Genomic DNA, 26,882 nt, shown 5'->3' with positions numbered 1-26,882 from the left:
GGGGGCGCGGGCGCCACTGTCCTGAAAACTGCACCGGAAACTGTCGTTGTGCACTCTGAAACACTGTCGGGAAGCTGTCTGAAAGCTATCTGTCCGGAGGACCAGGGCGCCCAGCGCCTCTGTCCCAGGGACCAGGGCGCCCAGCGCCCCTGTCCCAGTCTTCTACTCTGCAATTTGATACAGAGTGCTGTCTCGACCTTCTCTCTCCGGATCTGTATCCCGCGGCGTCGTCCGAATCCCGAAACTTGCAATGATATCTGAAAAAAGGGGGTATGGGCGGCTATATAGGGTTTTGCCTTAGTCAAACCCCCGCTTTGGTGATTTCCACCTCCACGAATAGCCAAGTTGTTTTGTAAAATGTATTGTGTGTGCAGACCTAGTGTGTGTGCAAGGTCCTAAAATGCAAGAAAGCAAACTAGAGCAACCTAGAAAGTAAACCCTAATTGCTTGTAAATGATAATGTAAATGCTCTAAATCAAGATGCAAAGTGATCTAAAGCATGAATGAAGGATATATTGAAGCTTTATGCAAAGACATGAAAACAACATGAAATCATACCCAACCCTCAAGGGAGAGGTACAAGCCAATCTTCAGTCGGTAATCTCCTATTGTTATTCAATGTCTTCCAAGCCCTAAATGGATGAATGAAATTGATGAATGTTTGATAGAGGGATGTTGTAAGATGTTGAAGTCTTCAAAGATCTGCTCTTTCGCTGCATATGAAGTTCCTGGAAACAAAAATCCGATCCCTTCAAATGAAGAAAGAGAGCTCTTATGTATGAAACCCTAGGTCGCAATTTCGTCTTTTGGCCGACCTAGAGATTGAATATCCCGCCAATTTCTTGGGGTTAAGCTTTATTTTATGATTGGATTGCGCTCCTAAAATTTCGGGAAAAATGTCCGGGACCGTGTGCACTCCGGGCGCCACGGTCCCGACAACTTTTCACCAAATTTTCAGGGCCGTCAAATATGATGATTTTAGAGAGAATCCCGAAGTTACAGGTGATTTCGAGATGTTTTGACCCCTGAAATCAAGCCCCCAAGCTCAGAATAGGGCCTAATTAGGGTTTTTGATTAAGTGATGTATTGGAGGAATAAAATGAAAGGGGCACGCTTTAACGAAAGGGCCCGACTTTGTGATGTGGAAAATGGTGAAATAGAACCTTTAGACCTAATTAATTCGATTAATTAAGTGCTAAAGGGGAAATGCAATGCAAAGTGCAACTGCGCCAAGGCGGGTGCTAAACTAGGTGTTAAATTGTACTGCTTTAGCAAGTGCGTACAATTTATGACGTTACACTATATATGCAAGGAAAGTTCATTGTTCATACAGACGTTTTATGATAGATTATTGACCATTGCATGTGCTTGATTCATTTGTGGAAGTTATTAATTTTGCCTTCATTATTTGTTGCTCCAACACTTTAGTCAAGGATGGTCTAACATCTTAGTTTGAAAGAATTAATTCTGACAACAAAGATTAGAGGGTAAGATAGAGATGGAAGAGAAACTCTAAGAAGGGGAAGTTTGATGACCCAACAAGGAGGAGTGGAAGGTATGGAGGGGTGAGGAAATCTACAAGTCCAATGAGAGTAAGAAACTTGAGTGTATTAATGAGGACTTTTGGGGATCAAGACTTCCAATTTTGGGAGAACAATGAAGATGGTATGTTGATTAAGGGATGCCCAAAACTCTGGCACCAAAAGACTTAGAAACACTAGGACTACAAAAGATCAATATTTTAGGGATTAAGAGTAAAATATTCCAAGATATTAACACATTTCAAAGTTTGAACAACTAGTATGACTTGATCCTAATAAGTTTGATAGATTGATTGTTGGGAATGGGTAGATGCATATGATGTGAGGGTTCAATAACTTGATAGACAAAGGGAAAGCAAGGATGGAAAGGATGACATATTGGGATGGAAACCTTAAATGTTCAATACTTTGACAACTTATATAACTTAAGGAATTGACCCATACAACTCCAAAACTTAATTTTTTGGGGGTCTTTTACAAATATTGAAGCACAATGAGCACATAGGGGACAATGCATAATAGATTTAAATAAATTTTTAACAAAGGAAAACTCACTTATATTATCTTAAAATAATTATAAAAGGTGAAAAAACACAAAACCAATGTAACACAATGGTGAACACATCTAAATCTACAATTGTTTTGGACATGCATTGTTGGGCTCTAACAAAACCCTTGAGGTAGGGCAACACCATAAAATGCTCCATGTTGGAAGGAAGTCACACTTTATTATATCTTAATATGCGATCTAGGCAATATTCTTCACATCTACATAATTAGGCTCTTGCCTTTATTATATACTACTCAACTACCTACCACTACCACTTACACATACATGTGGGATAAATATTATATTTTAATTAACTAGTGGAATGACTTGCAAAACATATGCACCTCAATACATTATGTGTTACTGCCTAATACACTTCAATACTATACCCATATGTATATTGCATAACAAGATTTTATGATGTTACTCTAATGCTCTTATAAATGCTTTAAAATGTCATTTGATTATTTTTCTTTCTTTTAAATGATTGAGTGAAACTCTTTAGGTACAACAACAAAAGGCATAAATCAACACAAATGTGTGTTAGGTTAGCTCATAGCAACTAGTGAATTGTCAACAAAATGTTAATTTAAAAATTGAATTTTAAAAGTTTTAAAGGTTTAAATTAGCTAATGTGAAAATGAATTGGATCAAGTATGTACCAAAAAATCTAATCCAATTTAAAGAAGAGTAAATCTAAGAATTAAGATTGATCTTTAGAGAATCAAAATGTAATAACACTACATATTGATTTTATGCAAAAACATATCACAAATAAATCAACTATTAATTTTAAAAGCTCCAACAAAAAAAAAATTTAAAGTAGATCCAAAAACATAGAAGAAATGGGTATAAACATGATAAATTGGGAGAAGATTAGACTTCATGACCATACAATAAGCATGCAATTTTCATCATCATCTATAAATCGATTTATTTGAGAACATCTGATGAACAGATTTTGGGAAGCAGTGATGTCAGGAAGGAAAAATCAAACAGGAAGAAAAAACAAGGGATTGCAAGTGGTTTTAAAGAAAAGTAAAAATTAGACGACACCCTTTTAATGAGATAGGGACATTGACTGATATGCGAATCGAACGGTAGAAAGTAAAAACCAACAAGCAAACGTTTGCTGTTATTCCACACCAAGATTCCCTGACAGTGAGGGCATTTGAACATCACTCTCAGAACCACCAACCCCTTTGCTCAGTCAATTTCTCATAAAAAGTCAATACCCAAAATGGAGAAATCATTTCTTATTAAGTTGGTAAGAAACTTAAAGAATTGCAGCTTTTATTTTTTAATTATGGATTTTTTTGCATGGTCAAGCTTGACTGGTTTGAAGGTATCTCCAACAGTACACCAGATGATGTGTGCAGAAACTTATACAATGATTTCATATGTCTTCGTGGTTAACTTATTCCTTGTACTTGAAAGCAAGACTGATTCATTCTGCAATCATTTTCTTACTAAAATTTCTAAGACTTTATGTTGATGATGAATCATGGAATCCGATCCAAAACGTTAATAAAAAAATACACATCACAGAATCCGATTCAAAACATTAATAAAAAAATACATAATCAAATTCAGAAACAACTAAACAACCAAATTCAGAAGCAACTAAATGACAAAAGTAAAACAGATTACTTGTAACAAGAACCCAACACAGAGCACTGTTTACTGAACAATCCTTGGACTGAAGAACCCATAATGCTATGGTCTTATTATTGTAACCAAACCAATACTGTTATCTAGATGTGAATAATGGCCATGGCTGCCAGGCCACCGAATTAGACTAGGGGCTTACATTTCTATGCCCTGTGTAAAGATATCTACATAGTACAACAGACTTACAGACAAATCCAGATTCTTAAACTGCAAAAGAACAAACCCATTGGCAATTTTCTCATCCTGTTTAATGAAACTAAATGCCTGTGGATGATTCTATAGATTCTATATTTACAACATCTCATCTGGTGCTACTTTTTCATGTAGCTTCCCCTCTACCCAACTTATAATTTTAGTAAAAAGCACTAGAAAAACAACAGTTGGCAATATTGATGTCATGGTCCAATATATCTCCATCCCATCCAGGAAATGCGTCATCTGAATCTTGTTGCCATAAGGATGCTTGCATGTTGGTTTCAGGTGTAGGACTAGGAAGAAGTGACTCTGTGACCAGCATGTCGGGTGTCCATTGAATTTCTGCTGCTGAAGAGCAAATGGGTGTTTGAATTTCCCTGTTATAATCAAATGATGATAAACAAGATTCAACAGTATATTCATCTTTGATCAATTCTGAAGAATTGCCATCTTGAATGTTTGCACAATCAATAATATCATTTGAAATTTCCAACAACCCCTCTTCTTCAGGTACCCTCAACAATGGCGACTCCTGTGGATGGAACAGTGGTGAATTGCCATTGAGGAAATCTAAACATGGGGATGTTCCCACAAAGTTTTCAAAGTTCTGGGCTTCAGCTGCAGATAACAATTCCACGCTAGGTTCGAACCCATAACCTTCTGATGCACTAAGCTGCCCTGCCTCCTTCAGACTGTCAACGCTCTTCTCTTCCTCTGTCAATTCTGACTCATTAGACCGACTGGAGGCTTCCTTCGTAGCATCATTGTTATAATTGTTATTTATTCTGGCCATGTCCTCATTATTGTAAGGATTTAAGTCTAATTGGGGTGCTAAGTACTCCTCTGTACCCAAAACAGTAGGAAATGTCTTGCTTTCTGTGGGATTGTAAGTCATGTCAGATACTTGATCAGAAATTGGTCGGTGGGTCATGGGATCGATTCCCATGCGTTTGAGCTTTTTCTTGATGTGGGTGTTCCAGTAATTTTTTATCTCATTGTCTGTACGCCCAGGCAAATGTGAAGCAATCTTGGACCATCTGCAACACAGTGATTCATTCACCGTAAGAATCTATTTTGAAATTGGCCAATACTGCAACCTCGTTTACTTTTACAACATCAAATGCTCAAAATTGAATCAGAATTTTCATAGAAGAAAAGATGTGCTCAATCATCCACAAAGGCCTTGTTGACAGCTAAAATGCCAAATTGTTTTTTAGGGGAAAAAGAAAGAAATGTGAACTGAGTTCTTATTTCAACTCATTTTCTAGTGTTCTAGCCCCTCCAGGCTACCCATTAAAGAAAGTTCATCAAATACTCAATAATTTCTTGGACAAAACATTTTAGCTTAATACTCTGATATGCATTGTCTATGAACTTTTAGCTTAATAGTCTGATTATGTCAGAAAACAGAGGAGCTCATCATTAAGTTTTTTTAACCATCTTTAGGCAAATCTGAAAGCTAAAAAGATGAGGTCTCTTATTTCATAAACTATCTTTATGTTAAAGAAAGTTGGGAAAACAGGGAGCTCATCATTAAGCTTTTTATCATTCATCCAAAAAATCATCTTTAGGCAAATCTGAAAGCTAAAAAGATGAGGTCTCTTATTTCATAAACTATCTTTATGTTAAAGAAAGTTGGGAAAACAGGGAGCTCATCATTAAGCTTTTTATCATTCATCCAACAAATCATCTTTAGGCAAATCTGAAAGCTAAAAAGATGAGGTCTCTTATTTCATAAACTATCTTTATGTTAAAGAAAGTTGGGAAAACAGGGAGCTCATCATTAAGCTTTTTATCATTCATCCAACAAATCTGAAAGCTAAAAAGATGAGGTCTCAGGTCTGTTGTTCCATAAACTATCTTTCCTCTTTAATTTCATGCACGTTAAAATTCTTCTATTCTATTCTAATATTTAATTACAAATCAAAGCACTAAATTCTATGTTTATCTTGTCTTCCCTGTTCCACTGTTAAGTGATGTGAAGTTCCTAAAAACTGAATTGTTGTAATTGTCACTTGTTTGTATGCAAGGATTTACTGTTGCAAATAAATGTGGTTAGTAGAAGACTTGATGATGCAAAGTAAATGTAATAGGCCTCAGCCCATTGGGACAATCATGTACTTGAGCCATGGGCAAAAGTTGCCTAAAATGGCAGAGGTTTTAGAGCAAGAAATGGTCTGTGTATCCCAATATGGGCACTCTGGAGAAAAACCATGAGAAAGCCTGAATGTTATTTGCATAGGCAATCTATAACCACCTGTTACCAAGGTGGGCATGAAGATCAATGATGAGCTGCTCTTCAGACTCAGAGAGAACTCCCCGCTTCAAGTCAGGCCGAAGGTAATTAGTCCACCTCAATCTGCAGCTTTTCCCACATCGAAGCAGACCTGCAAAATTCAAACCCAAGTTATTAAAACCACATTCCTTGAACAAAATTCAAAAAAATGATATCAAATTTTCACAATTTATTAAAGCTGTTAACCAATTTCTAGATTCGACTGTGTAATACTTTTTTATGATCTCAATGATCCATCATTAAGATGAAGAATGCGAAACTTAAAAATCTATGCAACAATGTACATCAGATCCAATAGCAACATATAAGCACTCTTTCGCCATACCAGCAAGCTTTGGAACAGCACGCCAACAGCAATGGCCATTGTTGAGAATGAAAGTAATGAGCTTCTGGTCTTCTTCTGCAGTCCAGGGTCCTTTCTTCAATCCAACCTTGTCACAACAGGGCTGTCTCCCCATTATACTTGTTATGATTGTTGTGAGGACTCTTTTTTCTCTGACTGCAAAAGCCAGATGAGATGAAATGGTACCTCCTAATGGGAGCAACAAGTGAATGAGTCCTACCCATATATTAACTCCCCTCCCTGCCAACATTTCTTCCCTAGCACTCACGACTGGTCTCCCCGTCTTCCTCACAAAAAAACCATGCTTTTCGCACACGTGTGTACACCAGCTTACACGTGTACCCAAGAAACGATCTTAGTTGCTACAAGAACCCAAATTTGAGACCGATGATTGGCCGACTGTCACGTCCGAGTATGGCGTCCAAGTTTTACCCCGTCTTCCCTCTACTCTTACTCTTCTCATTTTTCTCCGGGCCCCACCACTCCCTCCAACCCCTCCCTTCCAGTCCTTTCTAAATTTACAAACCGTGTTCACATGGCCGTTTAGGTTGACATTTTCAATTTTTAGATTGTAGTGGCTTCTATGTTAGGTAAACTTTTTAATGTGAATTGGTTAGTTATCTTGATACGACATGGCTTCTGATATTATATGAATTGAAAGAGGAGAGATCATATGAACTGAAAGAGACGAGATCTTGTGACCAAATATCAACCATTCTTTCTATTTGTAAACCACATTCACATGACAGTTTAAATTGAAATTTTCAGTTAATTAGCCTAACCCAGAAACATTCACATGACGGTTTAGGTTGATATTTTCAGTTTATTAGCTAACCCAGAAAATAAAATTGAAACTGGGCATGAATTGTAGAGATTTCCTTCAATCTTGTTGGACTACATCTGCGTCGTTGCATGTTTCCAAAAAATTTCCTTATCCTTTTTGCAGCCATCAACACGTGCGTAGTGATTACGTCTGTAATGACCTACGTAGAAGTGTGGTGAATGGTTTTTTCTTTTCCACGTGAGAAAGTGCGAAATCTTTCAATGATACGCTAGTTGACCTAATCCCAGAGCCGCGCTTTGGTAAGCAACTCGTAAGAAATGGCTGGAGCGCCCTTGTGTGATTGGACCACGCTCCATGCTATTATTAATAAAAAATTATCAAATTATTAAGTTATTGGCAAACCACCTCCCCCTTAGGGAAATTTGTTGGGATTAGGTATAATTTAGGGTGACTTTGACACTGTCATTTCTACTTCTGGTAGAATGGTCAACATGAGTGAGTGCTCCTAGATTTTCCAAGAAAATTTTGTGTCATTTATTTGGAGAAGATATTTTTAAAAATTACATGAATGACTGTTTGAACTTTTGTGGTCACAACAACAACACCACCTCCTCCTAACCAACATATTATGAAAAGAAACCCCAATATTTTCATTTGTTCACTAAGTGTATTTTTCTTAAATAAAATTTATATAATTAATTTAGATTAAATACAATAATGATTGAGAATGATATAAAGTGTAAATCAATAATAATGAAAAAATGAATGTAAGGGATATAGATTTTTAGTTTGTGAAATAATGATGGAGATAAAGAGTTGATGGAACATAAATTCCACTTATTTAGGTAAAAGAAATAGATAAGTGCTCACATAAATTCAGACTTTAGGTTTGGATAATTGTTCAATAATGATTGCTTGTTTTAGTTGTACTATAATATTTTATCCAAAAAATCATTTGTTCAACAAGTTAATTTTTCCTAAAGTTTGATATAGATTAATTAAATAAATTATGTATTATTAATTTAGATTAACTAAAATAATAGGTGGGAAGGATAAAGTGTATAAATTAATATTAATAAGAAAATAAATGTAAGAGATTTAGATTTTTAGTTTGCGAAATAATGATGAAGATAAAGATTTGATGCAATACAAATTTCATTTATATATATATATATATATATATATATATATATATATATATATATATATATATATATATATATATATATATATATATATATATATATATAATAGTTAATTTTTTACATAAAGTACAAATCTTAAGTTTAGATTATTTGTGTCAAAAAGTTAACCCCAAAATGATTCAATAAGAAAGAATTAAAAAAATGTGCAATAGATTATAAATATATAAAAATAATAATGTATTCATGTAATATTGTGTGGGATAACATTATACATGCCATATTTCTCTTACACTCATTATGTATTCATACAACAATCATAGATATACACATCAAATATGCTTAGACTCTACACATGTAATCTTTAATACATATTCTCTTCCGTTTCTACTCTTTTATGTTTTATTACAATTGTGATATATTGTATTACTATTATACCTTATTAATATGTAGGGACATATCTCTAAGCTCTACCATGTAGATCTTCCATCATCAAGAGATGCCACAAAGCATTTAATAATGCCACAACATGATATTTTATATCTAGGATGACCTTTATTTTAAATACTACTTTGTGAGAGGATAAACTTGTTCTACTTAGCTTCTGACTCCAGTTTTCACTATTAGCCTCCATTAGCTCATCCATTTGAGTTTCAAAATAATGGGGATAGATCCAACCAGCCTTACAAGTTTTTAACTAAATCTATTAAGTATGTCTTGTCTCTATTTCCTACCAACACCATCTCTTAGTTTAACTAATATCTCATCATTGAGACATGGTGGCTCTATTTCAGCAAGAGATAGCCGAAATTATCAATAGCTCCAATTGACATAACTCCAACCTATCTAGACCATATCATCTAGTTCTTTCTATCTCAAAAACTTGAGTTTCATCTGCTCAATGATAAAAAATTAATAAAAATTCAACATCTTCAATTGTAGAATTCATGAAGGTAGAATATGCTTATATACACTTTTAACATGAGATACATCCCATTGAGAAATAGCTTACTAAAGATGTCACACATGAAATGTGATTTCAAATATAAGATCTTTTCATTGTAATCAAGGTGGAAGGTTTTGAGAGATTAAGGGACATATGTTTGGCCTATGGGAGAAACCTTAACAAATAAAAGGAATACTCAATAATGAACTCAACCCCTTCTATCTGATCAATTATCCCCATCTCTTGCTCATGCATTTGGTGAAATTGGGATTCTAGGTTTTCTAGTTGTTGTCTTTGTGATCCATGTATACCAATTGTTATAGTATAGTTCAATGAGGCTTAGAGAATTTGATTGTTTATGTTTTCTATCTACAATTTCAAGTATTATAGGTGTTATCAATTCACAAAATACTAGTATAGTGTAGATATATTTTTTCATGTAGTCACTAGGTTTTATATTTATTTTTTTAATTATTTTTTACAATAGTGTCATAAATCGTGTACCCTTGAAATTTCACCTGTATTTTATATCCAATTTAGTGTCCATTCCCTTAGTGTTTTTGTAAGCTTATTTCAACCCTTGCATCAACCTTTTTCCTTCTCAGGTGATTAGGCTTCCTTTTTAGTAATCACATTTATGTCATTTTTTGTGTTATCCCCATGGTATACTCATCTCTCATTATTTTTAAGCATAAATTATCTACACTACCACTTAGCACAAACATCCACTAAAAGCACTAGCCTACTATGATAATCTATTGTTGAAAGGTCATTTTTGAACATTTTTCTACTTGTCACCTTCCAAGGTCAATGAAAATAGCATGGAATGACTCATAATAGTTGAGCAACCTCTTTCTTTCCATCTTCTCATTTCTAAAATAGATATTTCATTTTATAAACTCTCTCTCTCTCTCTCTCTCTCTCTCTCTCTCTCTCTCTCTCTCTCTCTCTCTCTCTCTCTCTCTCTCTCTCTCTCTCTCTCTCTCTCTCTCTCTCTCTCTCTCTCTCTCTCTCTCTCTCTCTTGAACAACACTCTACAACTTGTTACAACTTACTACAACACTCTCACAACTCTTTTTTTTTTGGCATTATCAAGCCTTATAGGTAATATCATTTTTTTATCACATCTCGTATCAACACATTTTATTATGTTATTATTCTTCTCTCTAGATGCACTTAGAATAAGAACACACACTATATATCTTTTTATCTGTCTTGGTTGTTGTGGACGTGTAAACACCAAACTAGGGATTTGATTGAGGAAAATCCTCAAGCCCCAAATTTATCCTTCTCTTTGTGTGTGCATGTTTTTTGAGAATATTCAACTACATATATGTTTACGCATGTGTGTTTATTGGTCATTTTTTTTGTTTAAGTCATCTACACCTTGTTATTTAGTTTATTCATTTATATTTTTGTTAGTGATCTCTTATTTCTAGGTTTTGCTAGTTAGCTAAATTGCAAAGTTGGGGTTTCACTTTTGTTTTTTAATATCTGTTGTTTGTATGGAGTCATAGTACTATGTGTAGGAATTCATTTGACATGCTGATGTCCTTGGTTGAGAGCTCCAAATTTTAATTGTGAGTTCTTTGTTTTTTATATTTTTTATTTTTAGTATCAAAAGGTCATTTTTTATTTCTCTACTTTTATATATTTTCACCAAATTATTCTTTTTAACAATTTTAGTTAATTAACACTTCTTGATTGTAATTAGTGAAATTTACTCTCAAATAAAATTTTCTTTTCTTTTGTCAAAATTAAATTTCCTGCATTACATTTTGGTGAACCCATTGCTCACATTTAACAATCTTAGATTTTTTTACAAAAATGAAAAAAACAAAAAGTTTTCTTATTTTCTTGCATTGCTTTGAACGCCATTCCATGTTGTCAAAAGAGAAATAATAATTTAGCCCTTAGCCAACTTGTTTATGCATTTTTCTTTTAATTGTGAAGAAAAGAAAAAAAAAATAGAATCATAATAACCTAAGATAGTGCAAAGATATACTAAATGTATACCCCAAACCATCTCCATTCTCTTATATTGAGCTAAAATAGAGTGCACCCTAGCTCTATTTAATTTTCTCTAGATTATGATGTGAATTGCTCAATATAAAAATTAGCATAACCTTGGTATGAGAAGGATGTTATGATGGAAAAATTGTATCATGAGCTCACTAACATATACTTGATTGATCTCTCTCTCTATAGATGAAGGATGAAGGCATCCATTTATAAAATTTCCAAGAGGCAAAATCAAGGGCTAAGATAGATTGATGATGTATTCCTAAGATTAAGTGGGGGTTAGGGTTAGGATCAAATATGTATTCATGTGAAAAGTGTCACAAGAGGTATAAATTCTAGGTTTAAGATTAGCATTAGGTCAACATCATTATGTGGATGACTATGATTATGAGTTGTGGTATGAAATGAATGGATGAGATGAAAATTTAGTTTGACTTTTGAGAAGTGTCTAGGTTCAATAATTGCACATAAAAGGGATGGAGGGAGGATGTATCAAATGTAAAATTTGTTATGCTAGTATGAGGAGATAAGTCCTAAATTTTGATATAGAAAAGGAAAATATGCACAAAGCTATGAGGAACCAAGGTGACAGGGTAACCTTTGCATGTACTTGATACTCAAACAATAGGTTGTCCTAGTACACGCAAGAAAATTTGGCACCTTAGTGGGTCATGTAAAGGACAACCACAAACACAACATATAAGTTAAAGAATATGCCCCACTATACAACAGTTAAAACACGCCAAGCTATAGAAAGATCTAGGTGGCCTCAAGTAGGTGTAGTCGCGGGTCAAAAGATAAATCAAAATAAAATATTGTTGACAAAAAAATGTCATGCAACCAACATATCTCTTGCCAAAAAATAGGATAATATGAAGATTAATATTTTCTATACTCAGGACTAAGAGACTAAGGGAGTGGATGATTGGATAGATAAACATGATGGACAAAGTGCAATATGATGGATGGTTAATGTTTACTAGCTAGGCTCATGTGTGATATTTGCATGTAGTATTTATTTATGTTCAAGTGTACATTTGAGGAGCTCCAAAATTTATTAAGGATGGTGTGTTGAGATAAGATGTGATGGAATGATATAGAGAAGTGTGGAGATGTGATCTGATGTAGCACTTGTGGAGATGGGATGAAGTGAGGTGTGAAAATGGAAGGTAATGCATGAAACTACTTTAGGGTTGAAGGCCAAGGTGTTGAATATTAGGTATGTACAAGGCCTTATTCGTAACATAGTTTAGGTGCAACTTCCATATCCAACAAAAGGAGGGAGTGTGGAAGGGTGCGTAAAGATAGATGAGATGAAATGTGACACTAATTAATGACCAATTCCAAACATTATAGGTTTTTTATGAATGGATGATGAACATTATGTTATTATGATATACAAAGATGAGAATGGTGGTGGTAATGAAGATGGTATCCTAAGAGATGGTAGAAAAGAAATTGCTACACATCATGCATGTAACCATGTTTTCATCATGGTACTTGCACAAGGCTCCATAAAAGTTATTAAACATTGGATGTGTTATTTCTTTTTACTATTTTTTATATTTTGTCATTTTTCTATTTTTTTTAGATTTTTGATTGATTTTTTTATTTTTATTTTTTAAATTATTATATTATGATGTTGAGATCAAAGAAGCATGTTGTTTACTATGTTCATGATCCTTGATCCATTGATATGATTGAGCTAAGGTGAAATCACTAATATGTGCACTAGTGATACCTAATACCTTCACATATCTCACAAAAAGAAGATTGGGCATCCTTTGTATCAAAGCACGTCAAGAGGGTTCCATCAAAGGCCCATTAATACATTATATCACCAAGGGGGATGAATCAAGAGGCGTAGTGTTATAAATTGTTGCCACTTAATTTCACACTAGGTTTAGAACTCATTTTGATGTATGCCATTGGTCATGAGTAAATGTGCTTATCGTAGGCCTCGATTAGAAAACTTGGTCAAATCTCCAAGTTATTGGCTCTTTGAATTACCAAATAGGGCATGATTCTAGCTGCCAATGCTAGTGTCTCATCAATTTGGCTCAAAATTATAAGGCTCAAATAGGTCCTTAACAAAAGGACCTTATTGTCAGCATAAACTCAAAAAGTTATACAAAAAGGTGTAAGTAACATATAAATATGACTCCCTTCCTCATTTGATAAGCTAAGAAAGAAACATAAGGACCAATATAATCAATCTCTCTCAAGCCCTAGAATTCAAGAACAATCAGGCTAGGAGGTTTGAGGATAAATTATCAAATAAACTATCATATGCAATCAATCATTTTGTTTCTTATTTATTTTTATTATTATGTTAGGTACTAACATCTACAAGACTTCATTATCACCTTGTGTGGAACTTGAACAAGGGCTTCATATCTAAGGTAACACTGTCATTTGAAAATAGATTACTATTTGTTTTACCTCTTATTTTGTAGGAGTACACACTCTTTATCATCATCATTATAACTATTGTGGAGGAGAGAATGCCTGTATGGGATTTGACAAATGTAAGCCTCCTATATAGTACAAAATTTTCCCCTCTTTCATGTGCGCAAGTGTAGATATGAAGGATTCAAACTATGATAGTGACATAGATGGACACAATAGACTATTATAGAAATTTATAAATTTTGAACAAATAAAAACCCTAGGACTATAGTGCCCAACACTTTTGTCCTCTTAATTATTGCTTGAATTTTGGTGATAGGTGTATAAGCCCTTACTTAGACTATTTTTGGTATCTATTTTTATTTGCACTACTCCAAGACATTGTTAGGTCCCAGAGACAACTGAGGGGGGGGGGGGGTGAATCAGTTGTCTAATAAATTCAAACCAAAAACTTATTAACCAACTTAATGCTTAATACCGGTAAACCAGTTAAGTATGCCGACAGACAGTGTTAACAGTAAATTGCCATACCGGTAAGAATTAATGCATGAAACATAAACACAAAGTCATCCACAACACATGACACCAATATTTGTACGTGGAAACCCTGTAAGGGGAAAATCCACGGTGGGAAACCTTACCCACAATCAGATGATACTACTGCAGATAGTAAGTGTACAAAGAGGGGTCTGCACATGCAGAAAGGCCAACAACCTAGAGCTCACTGCTCACTCACAAATGGGAGTCACACTGACTACAGTTGGATGGTTAAATCCAGTAAGAATGTACTGTACAAAATCGTATCTTCATGTGCTGAATTCAGTACTGGTGTAATGCTGATATGCTTCTACAAAAACCTAACTTCACCTTCAGATGATGTCTTTGTGTATGCCTTTGCTTGATCTTGCATATACCTTCACTCAAATCTTTTTCGCATTCCACACTTGATCTTACAAATAAGATCTTACATTTATACCATACCCTAAGAACAATTTTAGTAGGTCGACTCTACAAGATATTACAATAAAAACATTTTACAAATAATATAATATCCGATGCAATAATCGATCAAAAAATGTCAGCTTAATGCATTTATAACAATAATAAATCATCTCCATAGCATGCCATGCTGATCTGGAAAAGATAAACCTGCCGGTGTAACCCTAGATAACCTGGACCTATTTGCTGGTAAAAGCAAATATGCAAATAAGAATATATCAATGATTAGTACTTCAAAATAAAGTGTCCACATGATGTCTTCGACATTACCAAGTGTCTTCCATGTCAGTCCAGGTACCGGTGAACATTATATCCTGTCGGTTGATCATATATCAGTAACTGTTGCACAGATTACTGCTTGCCGATGAATGTTGCTGGATCTCCAAAGTAGGTGTATTTAGTAGGTGTTGACATCAATGACAAAACCATACCAAAATACCAATAGACACTAGCGCCTAGTGTTGGATTTTTGCCTAGATAGATTCATATTTTACCATTAAGTTCCTCTCTATATCTCATTTCCAGACCAACTCTCTGTTTTTGCACTTCTATTATGTATCTTTTCAATTTAATTAAACTTGTTCAATTTAGCCTTCTTTAGCCTAGTTCATTGTGCATACTCAACCAATCCCTATCACACACAATTCAAAAATAGCATGCATCTAGGACAACTTGGCTATTTCTTGAAGACAACAACCAAGCCCACTCACATTTTTAATGTTGTATGGGAGAAGGACTGACCTAAGTTCATGCACATGCTAATCTAGGATCTGTTTTCCCACACATCATTTTGGTGAACCAAAAATATATTACACTTGTAATCATTTTGATTTATTTGCATCCAATTTGGATATATTTGATTAGTTGATAAATTGATTAGATCTATTTGTATTAAATACTTTATTTTTGGGCATGGTGTGATTATAATAATAATACAACAGTCTTCAGTCAACTCTTCTATGAATTTTTCTTATTTATTGATTAGACATTTCTATTTCATATGTTACATGTTAGTTTAGAAAAAAATAACTCAAAATTTTTCTTCTTAGATTAAAAAAACAAAAACCAGGCTATAAAGAAACTTCTCTTATATGTACACAATTTTGAAGATTGTAAGATTATTTGACCATGTCAAATCTCTTTCTACAAAATTTTGATGTATTTGATGAGCCATCTAGTAGTGATGATTTTGTTTTTGATTAAAAAAACAGCCAAATCTAGGGGGCTGACCCAAAGTACATAGAAAACCTCAAAGAGAGCATTAACAACACAAACACAACAACCAAACGATAGAGCATCAACCAATCCCTATCTTAACTATCAAAAACATATTCCACCTACTACTATAGAAAATCACAAGATTGATGGCAATCTTGTCCATATAAAGTCTGAAACTAACATTAAACCAACTAACCCTAGTAGTAAGCAATTTGTTCATACGATAGTACCTGGAAAAAATAAAAAGAGTCTTAATAAGCCACACAAGGCTAATGATGAAATTAAACAAAACCAGGATCCAACAGATCCAACAACGAAACCATAAGCAAAAATGGAAAAAAATACCCATTATTCATTTTTTCCAGTCACCATGTGCTGGGAAAGCAACAGACTGGTCTAATCATCTACAAGGAACTCAAATAGATCCTTCGTGGTGTCACCTCCCAAACCTCCCTGGTTCTCTTTATCCTGATGCAGAAGACACAGAGTAGTGGCCGAGGAATGCATGACCTTCAAGGCAAATTTTGCAATTCTGTTGAAATGCATATTCAGAGTGTCAATTTTGTTATTCTAGATGAAGCCCTTGATTACTTCATCTTGGTAGAATCATCCTATGACTCCTAAAACATCTCCATGTCAAAAATTAGTCAATACAATTTATGTTTCTAAAGTTCATCAACAACAAACTAAACTTGTTAGTATTGTTTAAGGTATTAAAATCTCACCTCAAACTCATGGTTACATTCTAAAATTTTCAAAACAACCTACTCAAAATAATAACCTTATGATATTGTTATAAAGATTTAACTGTGTAGTTTTTGAGTCAAACTCAATGAATCATGTTTCATGAATAGTGGTTCACAAGAATCAATCTCTCATGAGAATGAATGGTCCACTTAGCACTCATTTCATCTAGGTGATGCTCATAGAGGTGAAGCATTGGGCCTTCCTGAGAGGTCACCCATCCCAATACTACTCCAACTCAAGCACGCTTAACCACAGAGTTTCCTCCAAGGTTAAACCCACTTAGCTTAAAACTCCATTTGCAAAACCTTCAACAAGTGTTGTGCCTTATGAAACCATTCATTATAGAGCCCCTTTAGCTCATAAATTACCAATAAACATAACCTTAGTCAAAATGTGTAACACCACCTCATTACCTTATGATCACTCACACATACAACACCTCTTTGAATTTTTATAACATGCCTTCACTGATTAATCTTCCCTTTGTACCAAGTCCCTCATTTTGCTTACAATCTTTGTAGGGATATCTATAGTGTCAATTTTTTTTAATAAATCTTATTTTACCTCCTTCCAACTTTTTTCATGTTTCGTGTAGCTATTCTTATAGCAATATAGAACATCTTTTCTTAAGGAAGATACAAAATCTAACAACTCTTTCTTGTCTTGCTTAATGTCCTTTCTCCCCCAAAGTGATTCCAACAAGAATATGTATTTTGTAACCTCTGTAGTATCTTTGCCAAAGACTTGGATTTTAATTGATGACTACATTTTACTTAATTTTCTTTCTGATTTTGGTTTGCAGTGGGTGAACTCCTCTCCTTTTCCTTATTTAAACTCTATATTGTAAAAGGATTTTGTTCTTTGTCCTTATCTCTTGCCAAATTTATATCAAAGTATTCTCTCCCAAGTATCTCTTCCCAACCAATCTCTTTCTCTTCTTTCTCCTTTGCTTCTTTGTTTTGTTGTATCGCTTCTACCAAAATCCTTCTACTCTTATATAGCTTAAGGGATGGATCCTAGTCCAAAGGTTGTGACTTCAAAAAATATTTTTCCTTCTTATTTGTTAGTGGCATTTCATTTGTTAATGACTGTAATTCTTTGCCCATATTAATCTTAATCTTCTCTTCTTTTTCCTTTTCTTCTCTTATTACTTTTCAAGTATACTTCTTGCCATGGGTGATTTTGGTTTGGGTTTACATTAACCCTTTATTGTTTCCCATGGTAGTTATTCTATAACTCTTCTATTAGTCACATCTCTTCAATCTGGTTCCTTTCGAAATTATTCCTCCTTTTCATTCTTCATCCCCTTGGCGGCTAAACACCTTTCATAAGGTAGATTCCAAGAGGACAGTTCTATAGATTATCATATCCTTCTCATTCTCCTTTATTCTCTTACTTTTGAATTAAATTTTGAAGTTTGAAAATTTTCTTGTTGTCCTTTATATCACCTCACCAGGGCCCCAACAACAGAACCTATTTTAACAAGTAACCTTGGGAGAACAAACCGAAGTTCGAAGCCCCAAGTACTGTATTATTGTTGTGGTTTATATCCCATACTCAATCATATAAAGGGAATATGGATTAGATCTAGATAGAAGACTAACTACTCAACAAAACATAAGGAACATCACATAACATATCTTATTTAGAACTCCAAAATATTTGAATTTTTTCATATTAGTTTAGTACATTATACATCCTTATATCTTCTTATACATCACATATCTTTCCCTATATTATTCTAGATATATTCATATAATCTCTCTTCATATACATTCATATCTACATCCCTCTTCTATCAATTACATATTTCAATATACCAACATTTAGAGGATGGGATGTGAATCGTCTATAATATCCCTATCCTAGATGTTATCTATTGAATCTCATGCTTCATTGATTCCTTGTGATAAAATGTGGTAAGATTTTTTGCCTTATGTCTAAATTGTTCTCCTTTCCAGCCAACAATTATTGTTGTAGTGGCTCTTTATAGGTCCTTTACCACACAATGATAGTTCGAATGGATCATCAAGGGCCTTACACTAAGCTTGTATAGTTGTAATGGATTGTCAAAATATTGCATGGTTACAATGGTTCATTTATGGGTCTTACAACTCCTCCTTTACTAGTTATATTAGTTCATTTAAGGATCTTGAACCATTTTTTCCCTTGCTCCAATTTTTCTAGTTGAATCCACTCATTCAAGGATCATACACCTATTTTATTTGCTCTTTTGGTTTTCGACATCATTAAGTAGTTGGTGTTCCTATTTATCTTACTTTTCATACTAGATACTATTGATGGAATCTTGTGTATGTAGGTATGAAGGAGATCTATCATTATATGGAGTCCAAATGGGTCATTGGACATAGATCCATATCCTTTGTATACGTGCTTATCATTTACTTTTATGTTGGTTGTTTGTCTATTTTGACATGCATTCAATTTATTGTAGTTCCTATTAAATTCAAAATGAAGGTAGCATGCAGGGATGAAAAGTGAATGTCTCACACTTTTTTCCCACACATTTTAGGCCCACTTTGATCCTTTGTTTCTAGTGTAATATTATAGTGCTTAGATGACATATTTTGGTGTAAGAGATGGTATTGGGCCTAAACCTAACCTGAACTTGAGTCCATTTCCCCAATTGATTTGGATCTCATCCTTTTTTTTTGGTTCTTCATGTTGTGCCATGACTATAGGTACAACCTTGAACCTAATTTAGGTCCACAACTTCAGTCTTGACCTACATTTTGTAAATTTAAAATTTATCTTACACCTAAGCTAATTTGACCTCAACCAGTGATTACATACCAACTCAAGCATGAAATATATAAAAACACAAAATGTTGTATAAAGGATAAATCCCTAGGTCATTTTAAGTCATCACAAATCAGTACATCATTTCATCATAAGATCACTCACATAAAATATTGCATGAACATTTGTAGTCATAAGGATAAACACATACATTTTGCATGCTACTTTAAATGTGTTCTAATACTGTTAAATCACTCCAATAGGGCATGGACACAATCCAGGTTGATTTATTACCTATCTCTTGATAATAGCCGCTATTGATATTTTTAAGCATTGCCTAGTTCAAGTACACAAAGACAAACATTGTTAAAGAATTGAGGTCCCAAATTCAAGACCATAAATCTAGGAGCAAGACCACAACTATCTAGAATAAGACTCCATGCGTAATTCTAAACCTTGATAGAATAAAGAACATTTCTAAATCTCATAAAACTCTAACACCACAAGTCTAATAATCAAAATCTAAATTTAAAAAAAAAATTGCATTCACATAAAACTATGCACCCTTATCCTTGTTATTGACTTCAAAATTTATTTTCACTCCTTATTCTAATGATTTGTAATATAATTTACTCAATTTTATCTCTTTATAATAGATAAGAATACCTTAAATTTATTAAGAATTTCAATAAAGAATCTTCACATATATATATATTTGCAAGTCGGTCTATCTTGGCATAAATAAGTAGCACGGGAGATGACACTAATGATTTGTTAATTATGCAAGTCAAAATACTCAATCATACCAAAGAAATGAAATAATTGATTAAATATTTTTTAAAAAAAATCTAGAAATCATATTTCAACGATCAAACGTCAGTAATCCCTCAAGTTATGTAATGCTTTTACTACTAGTCTAAAGCTGAAAACGCAGTTTGTGGCTTGTGACGTAATTTCTTTTAATTTTTTCTACTTAAATTGCCCTCTTTGACCCTTATGTGCTGGGCAAGACAATTTTATGTGCCCTTTAAACTTACTTTTTTGTATTAGGTAATATTTAAACCTCCCAAAGACTTTAGGGAGTTTTTTTTTTAATTTCTACCAAGAGAAATGATTTTATATTTTTAGATTGCCTAATGTAGTCTATACAAGGTGTTTATTATTTAATATAAATTAAATCTTGGAGTTGTTGTAGTTTAAAATATTTTTTTTTTGTGTATGAGGTAAGAATTAATTTCTTAATGTTTGAAAATATGATTTTAGCTTATCTTCAAAGTGCAGATTTATATTGGATTGATCAAGTATGTTTTAGTTTGTTTATATTAAGGTCATAATGTATGCAAATGATTATTTTTTTAATTATAAGAATCTATAATTCAAAATATTTTCAATGGTTTTCAAGAAAACATTATATTCTTGAAATCGTATACAATATTTTGAACTATAAAAACTTCAAATTTGTATTTATGATTAAGATATATTTTTTAAATGCAACTATTTTAAATGCTTATACTTATCTTAAGAAATTAAAAGCAATTACATAGATTCTAATCTTAATTTAAACAAACTAAAGATATCCTTTCAAAATTCACTATAAAACTGCATCTCGAAAAATAAGCAAAAGTCAATTCCTTAAACATTTATACATTAATTCTTACCTCATACACAAAATTTATATTTATCAATGGTTTTCAAGAAACCATTATATTCTTAAAAACCATTTACAAAATTAAAAAAAATATTTTTTTATAGTAAATTTAAATTTAATGAATATATTAATTAACATAATTCAGTTAATTTAAATTATAGTTATGATAGTTTATGCAAGGAAAATTTACACTATAGAAATTAATAGAAATACAAATATTTTATTAATTTTGATAGTAAATAAATAATTATCTATTGTTTTGAGCATAATTTTTGAGTCGTTATTCAAAATCACAACTTAGATCTATTGAAAATATAAATTGAAATATCAATTGGGTCATTTTGAAGTTTTACTAATATGGACCGTGTGTAAAAATGGATGTCTAATGCCTAAAATGTGTTAAGGAATAGTTAGTGTTCAATGTCACCTTTAGGGAATCTACTAAATTGTGAGGATCATTTTATCCCCCATAAATCCCTTAGGACGTTTGCTTGAATGAATTCAAAATGTGGATCGAGGTTAATAAGAAGATGTTATGAACCTAGTATGATGCAATGATAATGTAATCTTCTACTAAATATTATTATGATACTCTCATTTGAATGCTCTTAATAACCCTAGCACGTTCATTTCTTATTTGAAATAAATGAATAAATATCCTTAAATATCACATTACATAAAATTCACTCTAATTGAACGAAACCCAAAATAAAAGGGGAAAGGGCATAGGTATACAATTTTCACTATCACAGTGTGTTCCTACTTTGGTGTGCATGTAAACTAGTGGGCATATGCATGTCAAAGTAAAAATAAATAGTTGACATGAAAATTAAATACTTTCAAACAATAAACACAAGAAAGATATAGATGTGCTCAAAGTATATAACTCTTTAATAATTATTCTTAATAAACACTCTATTAAAAACCTACAAGATACATAAATCATGTAATGAGTATCATCTACCATATGTTTAAATTAGGTACTATTTTCTAATTGCTTGTAAAAACATTATCCTTAAAAACTATAAAAGTAAAGAGGAGAAGGGTAAGAAATTTTTCTTGTTATATAAAGTGATAAAGATTTGATTATATAGAAATGTAAAAAGATTCTAATAAGTGGAAAAATATAAATGGAATCTAGCCTATTGGGACAAGGTGGCTCAACCCCGCAATCCTAATGTTCAATTCTTGACATTTTGTATGTAATGTGTATCTCTCTTGTGTACCATTTGTCACCACTTCAAAAATTTGGCATCACATTTTAGAGTGACATGAGTTTTATCTTTTAGCTTTTTTTAATTCTGACATGAGAATTTAGGCATCTCACTTGATTTTTTTAATTTAGACATTCATTAATATTTTAGAAGGTTTGTATGAGCATCTTGATTAGTGTCCACAAGGGTTACACATGATATATTTTTATGGCGTATATAAGAGCATTTAATAGGGAGGTTATATTGGAATCTTGATTACCTTTATGACAGTGTTGGGAGCTTGCCATAATAAAGAAAAAATGAATTCCTCAATCTAGGTAGTCAATTATTCTATATTGCAATTCTATGATGCAAAGGAATCTTAAACCAATTGAGATATTAGGTTTTGAGTCCAACCAATTAGAGAACTATGCCTCTCTTAGGCTTGTAATAATTTTCCAAAAGAATCTCATGGTTTCATCTCACAATTCTTCTTAAAATTGGAGCTTGGTCTAAGGGGTTGGATAAGTCCTTTTATAGGTTGTTGTAGTAAAAAATGTTGCAAAAATTTAGAAAAAAGTTTTATTCACATATCTCATTTCAAGAATTAATACAAGCTTTGGGTCTTTTTGGTGTGGATTTTTTTTGTACAAGGTTTTCTCCACATATGTCTTATGTTATGGTCATTTCTATTTTTATTTAATTGCACTTGGAGGATTTAAGTTTGCAACATACTTTCACTTTTTACTTGTACACAATGAATCCAAAAAATTCTTCATCATATATCTTGTTACTACACAACCAAGTGAAAAAATGTAAAAGGACTCTAACTAAGCTAATAAGGACGTGAAGTCTATTAAAATATAATAGTTGTTCATTTGGTACCAAACTATGATCATAGTGTCATGTTACAATGAAATTCATGAGGAAATATCAATGATAATATAAGCCCAACAAAAGTAGGTGTATATGAAAGATGAATGCAACAAGAGGTGAGGAGAAAATGATATAATCATGATAAGGTATTTAACATTGTGAAAAATATAATTATATATAATCTTGTAATGATATAGGTAAGATGTAATTATGAAAGAACATGTGGTAAGGGAAAAACAAGATGCTCCCTAGTGTTTCCCTCGATGAAGGAAAATTACAAGACAATGATAGACATTATTATTCGATAAGAGATCTTATAAGCACAAATAAGATGTAAATTGTGGTGAATGCGGTTTAATCTAGGAGATAGAGAGGACCTGAAACATCATATTACATTTCTCTAAGTAGCTCCAGATAATATACACATTGGCACAAATCTTCCAAGGATGACAACTAAGTAACATGTGGATAAACAATGAAACACATAACTAGTCGGCCCAAAAACATAGCATCCAAGTGAATTAACTCCATGTACGTCCTCACATGCCAAAGGTAGGACCCAAATACAACTTAACACTCTCTCCAAAGTTGGCATATATCATTAAGATCATAGCATAAGTTGGAAAACAAAACTTTGTCAGCCAAACCACAACAATTACCTAGAAAGATAACATCAAACACCATGCAAAGCACATGAGATCATTCATAGAAAATCCAAAAACATTCTCAAATTCTTCTTTCTCACTATCACATCTATACATGTTGGTGCAACACAAATGGATACAAATCACTATATTGCTAGAATGTAAGGAAACATAGTCCTAGACAAAACATCAACAAATCTTCTTGTAAAACACCTCAACACCCAAAATTAGAATTGAGATAATGAAAAAAAATTACAAGCATGTATTCCAAGTTGCTGCTCCTGAAACATCAATGCAGAGAAATGTAGAGCATTTTTTGAATCAATTAAATCCACTTTTGATAGATCTTCAACAAACAATAATCACTAGCCACTTGAGATGTAACACTGGGAACTTAAAAAAGATAACAGTGCAACGTCCACAAAGCATAAACATCATGTCCAAATATGCACGACCAAATTCTCAAATGTAGAAGAATGTGAACCATTCTTCCAGACATATATTTTATACTCTTTCCTACATATCACATCTACAAACATTTTGGAAACAACATTAACCTAAACAAGAGTGCTATGGTCAAGGACAACACATCCTAATCATCATAATTATCATCGTGTTGCAAGTACACAATATTATACTAACATTATTACCATCAACACCTCATGTTGAATATAGACATCAGACACCAAGAAGGTGGACATCCACAACCCAAAGCAAGTGCAATCAATAATAACTATCTCCTCATATTTTCCCAAAACATATCTGACATCCCAACACAAACTATAGGTTGACAACAAATGAAAAAAATCCAACACTCTTCCCATTGATATCAACAACAATACAACAACATCAATTACCACATAACAACTATTCATCATCAAGAACACATCATCAAGGACAACACATGTTCTCAAACATCAAGTTGACATCAATGATGACACATATTGCTAAAAATCTCCCCCTTTTTTATTGATGACAACACCCTATATAATATTACAAATATTTGCATAAGCTCCTCCTATTAGCAGTATCACTTATCCTCAACTAGTATCTCTCTCCTTTGACATCAAGGAAAAAGGGCACACAAATACACCTCATCATTATTCTAGAACCTAACCAACAACTGATATCTATCCCCCTTTAATTTTGTATCCAAATCTTTATACCTCTACAATAGTAACAAAACAACCACTTTCTCCCCTTAAGAGTAGCATTGAGCATTCATCTAGGACTAAGGATATTTCTTAAAATTATCCCCTTAGACATATGCACCATTATATGCATCTTAGTTGTTGGAAAGAGGGGCAATAACCCAAAACTTCTATTGGAAATACTCAAAGGTATCCTTTGGGAGTGTCTTAGTGAATTTGTCTACTATCTGCTCCTTAGTGGGTACATACTCTAATCCGGCTTCCTTCTTTGCAACTTTTTCCCTTAAGAAGATGTTGGATAGAAATATGCTTGGTTCTTGAATGTATCCCAAGATTATTTGAAATATTTATTGCACTAGTATTATCACACATAATAGGAATGGGATCTGTTGAACACAAGATGCCACTGAGAGAGGGGGTGAATCAGTGGTTTCTAAATTCTTAACCCTTTTATCCCCAAGAGAGATTACCAGTTACCAAACTAAGGACCAACAAACCCTACCGGTAAGATAAAACAAGACAACACAATTCAACCACACAAAGGGCACAACACATAACATCGGTATATACGAGGAAAACCCAAGATGGGAAAAACATCGGTGATAAATGTTGTTGGAGTCTACTGCTCCAATCCAGCCTCACAATGAAACATTGGTTACATTTAGGGCACCAACCCTTGCACCGGCATCAACTCAGTGATCTACAATGAATATCATCAAATGAAAAAGTAATAGCCTGGTTACAAAAGAGTTCTGCAACCACTTACAAATAATATCTCTATCGGTTTCCCTTCTCCTCATCTTTATCGGTAGAATCTTCTATCTTCCACTCAGCCTCCTCTCTGCCGGTTCACACTTTATTTCATTCACTGCTACCTCCTCTTGTCTCTGCTGCTCACTTGCCGACTCAAACCTTACCGGTTGTTCATCTGACAGATTCTACACTTGAATACTGGTTGCTCTGCTTACCGGTTCAACCTTGCCCTATTCTGTGCCTGTTAGATCTTCTTTGTAACACACTCACAACCACCACACTCTGTGCTATCCTCTTGCTGGCTTGAACACCACCGATTCACTTTTGTACTTATTCTCTTTTTTTGTTTACAGGTTACTTTGGACTCTATCGATTTAGCTCACAGTTAAACCCTTACCAGTTTAACCACTCTTGTTGGTTCTCTACTTCAGATCCTCGGTTACTTGACTCTTCTCAGTCTTATCAGCACTCTACTTTTCTTGAGATCACTCAACTCCACCCACCAGCATCACTCTCTATCTCCTACATCATCAATCCATCGCATCTTTGATCAGCATATATAGAACAAAGATTTCCCACCAAAACATGAGTTTGAAATTTGGCATGCTAGGGTTTTCTCTTAAGCTAATGTGACATATAATATCCAATTAGATCTCATCTCCTTGAATGAAAATATCTTATCACATCAATCAACACCGCCATCTCCTCACCTTCCAATGTGCATTTTCTATTTTTTAGATGTCTGCAACATGCTTTTTGACGTTTCTCTGTCAAACACCATTAATGGCTCAAGTGTTTCCTTTAGCCAATGAGTACAAGAATCAGATCATCCTGCAAGATTAGTTTAATCACCTTGCCACGCTGTCTCCCTGGTGCAAGAGCACCTAGGCCTCATTTTCATCACATGTTTGATAGCAGTTTTGGTTTTTATTAGTTTTAAGTTGGAAAGTTGTCTAAGATGTTTTTGAAGTTGTTCTAGGTTGTTTGGATGAGT

General features: G+C 33.4%; 1 protein-coding gene across 1 annotated transcript; it reads right to left on the bottom strand.

Moving 5' to 3' along the window:
* Positions 1-3,768: 3,768 nt before the first annotated feature.
* Positions 3,769-6,885, bottom strand: LOC131044290 (transcription factor MYB102). The gene is made up of 3 exons (XM_057977583.2): positions 6,579-6,885; positions 6,215-6,344; positions 3,769-4,994 (listed from the first exon to the last, which is right to left on the bottom strand). The coding sequence occupies exons 1-3, from the start codon at positions 6,844-6,846 to the stop codon at positions 4,115-4,117; spliced, it is 1,278 nt and encodes a 425-aa protein (XP_057833566.2). The 5' UTR covers positions 6,847-6,885; the 3' UTR covers positions 3,769-4,114.
* Between the last annotated feature and the right edge of the window lie 19,997 nt (positions 6,886-26,882).

Source organism: Cryptomeria japonica, chromosome 10, assembly GCF_030272615.1.
Source record: "Cryptomeria japonica chromosome 10, Sugi_1.0, whole genome shotgun sequence".
NCBI lineage: Eukaryota > Viridiplantae > Streptophyta > Pinopsida > Cupressales > Cupressaceae > Cryptomeria > Cryptomeria japonica.
The sequence above is the reverse complement of the archived record's forward strand: the minus strand, read 5'-3'. Positions and strand labels throughout refer to the sequence as shown.

What these genes read in the sequence shown, in the direction of transcription:
- LOC131044290 (XM_057977583.2), bottom strand. Translation starts at nt 6,846, where the DNA reads ATGTTGGCAGGGAGGGGAGTTAATATATGGGTAGGACTCATTCACTTG. An exon ending in TGCTGTTCCAAAGCTTGCTG is followed by an intron (nt 6,345 to 6,578) that starts GTATGGCGAAAG and finishes TGAATTTTGCAG; the next exon opens with GTCTGCTTCGATGTGGGAAA. An exon ending in CATGCCCACCTTGGTAACAG is followed by an intron (nt 4,995 to 6,214) that starts GTGGTTATAGAT and finishes ACTGTGTTGCAG; the next exon opens with ATGGTCCAAGATTGCTTCAC.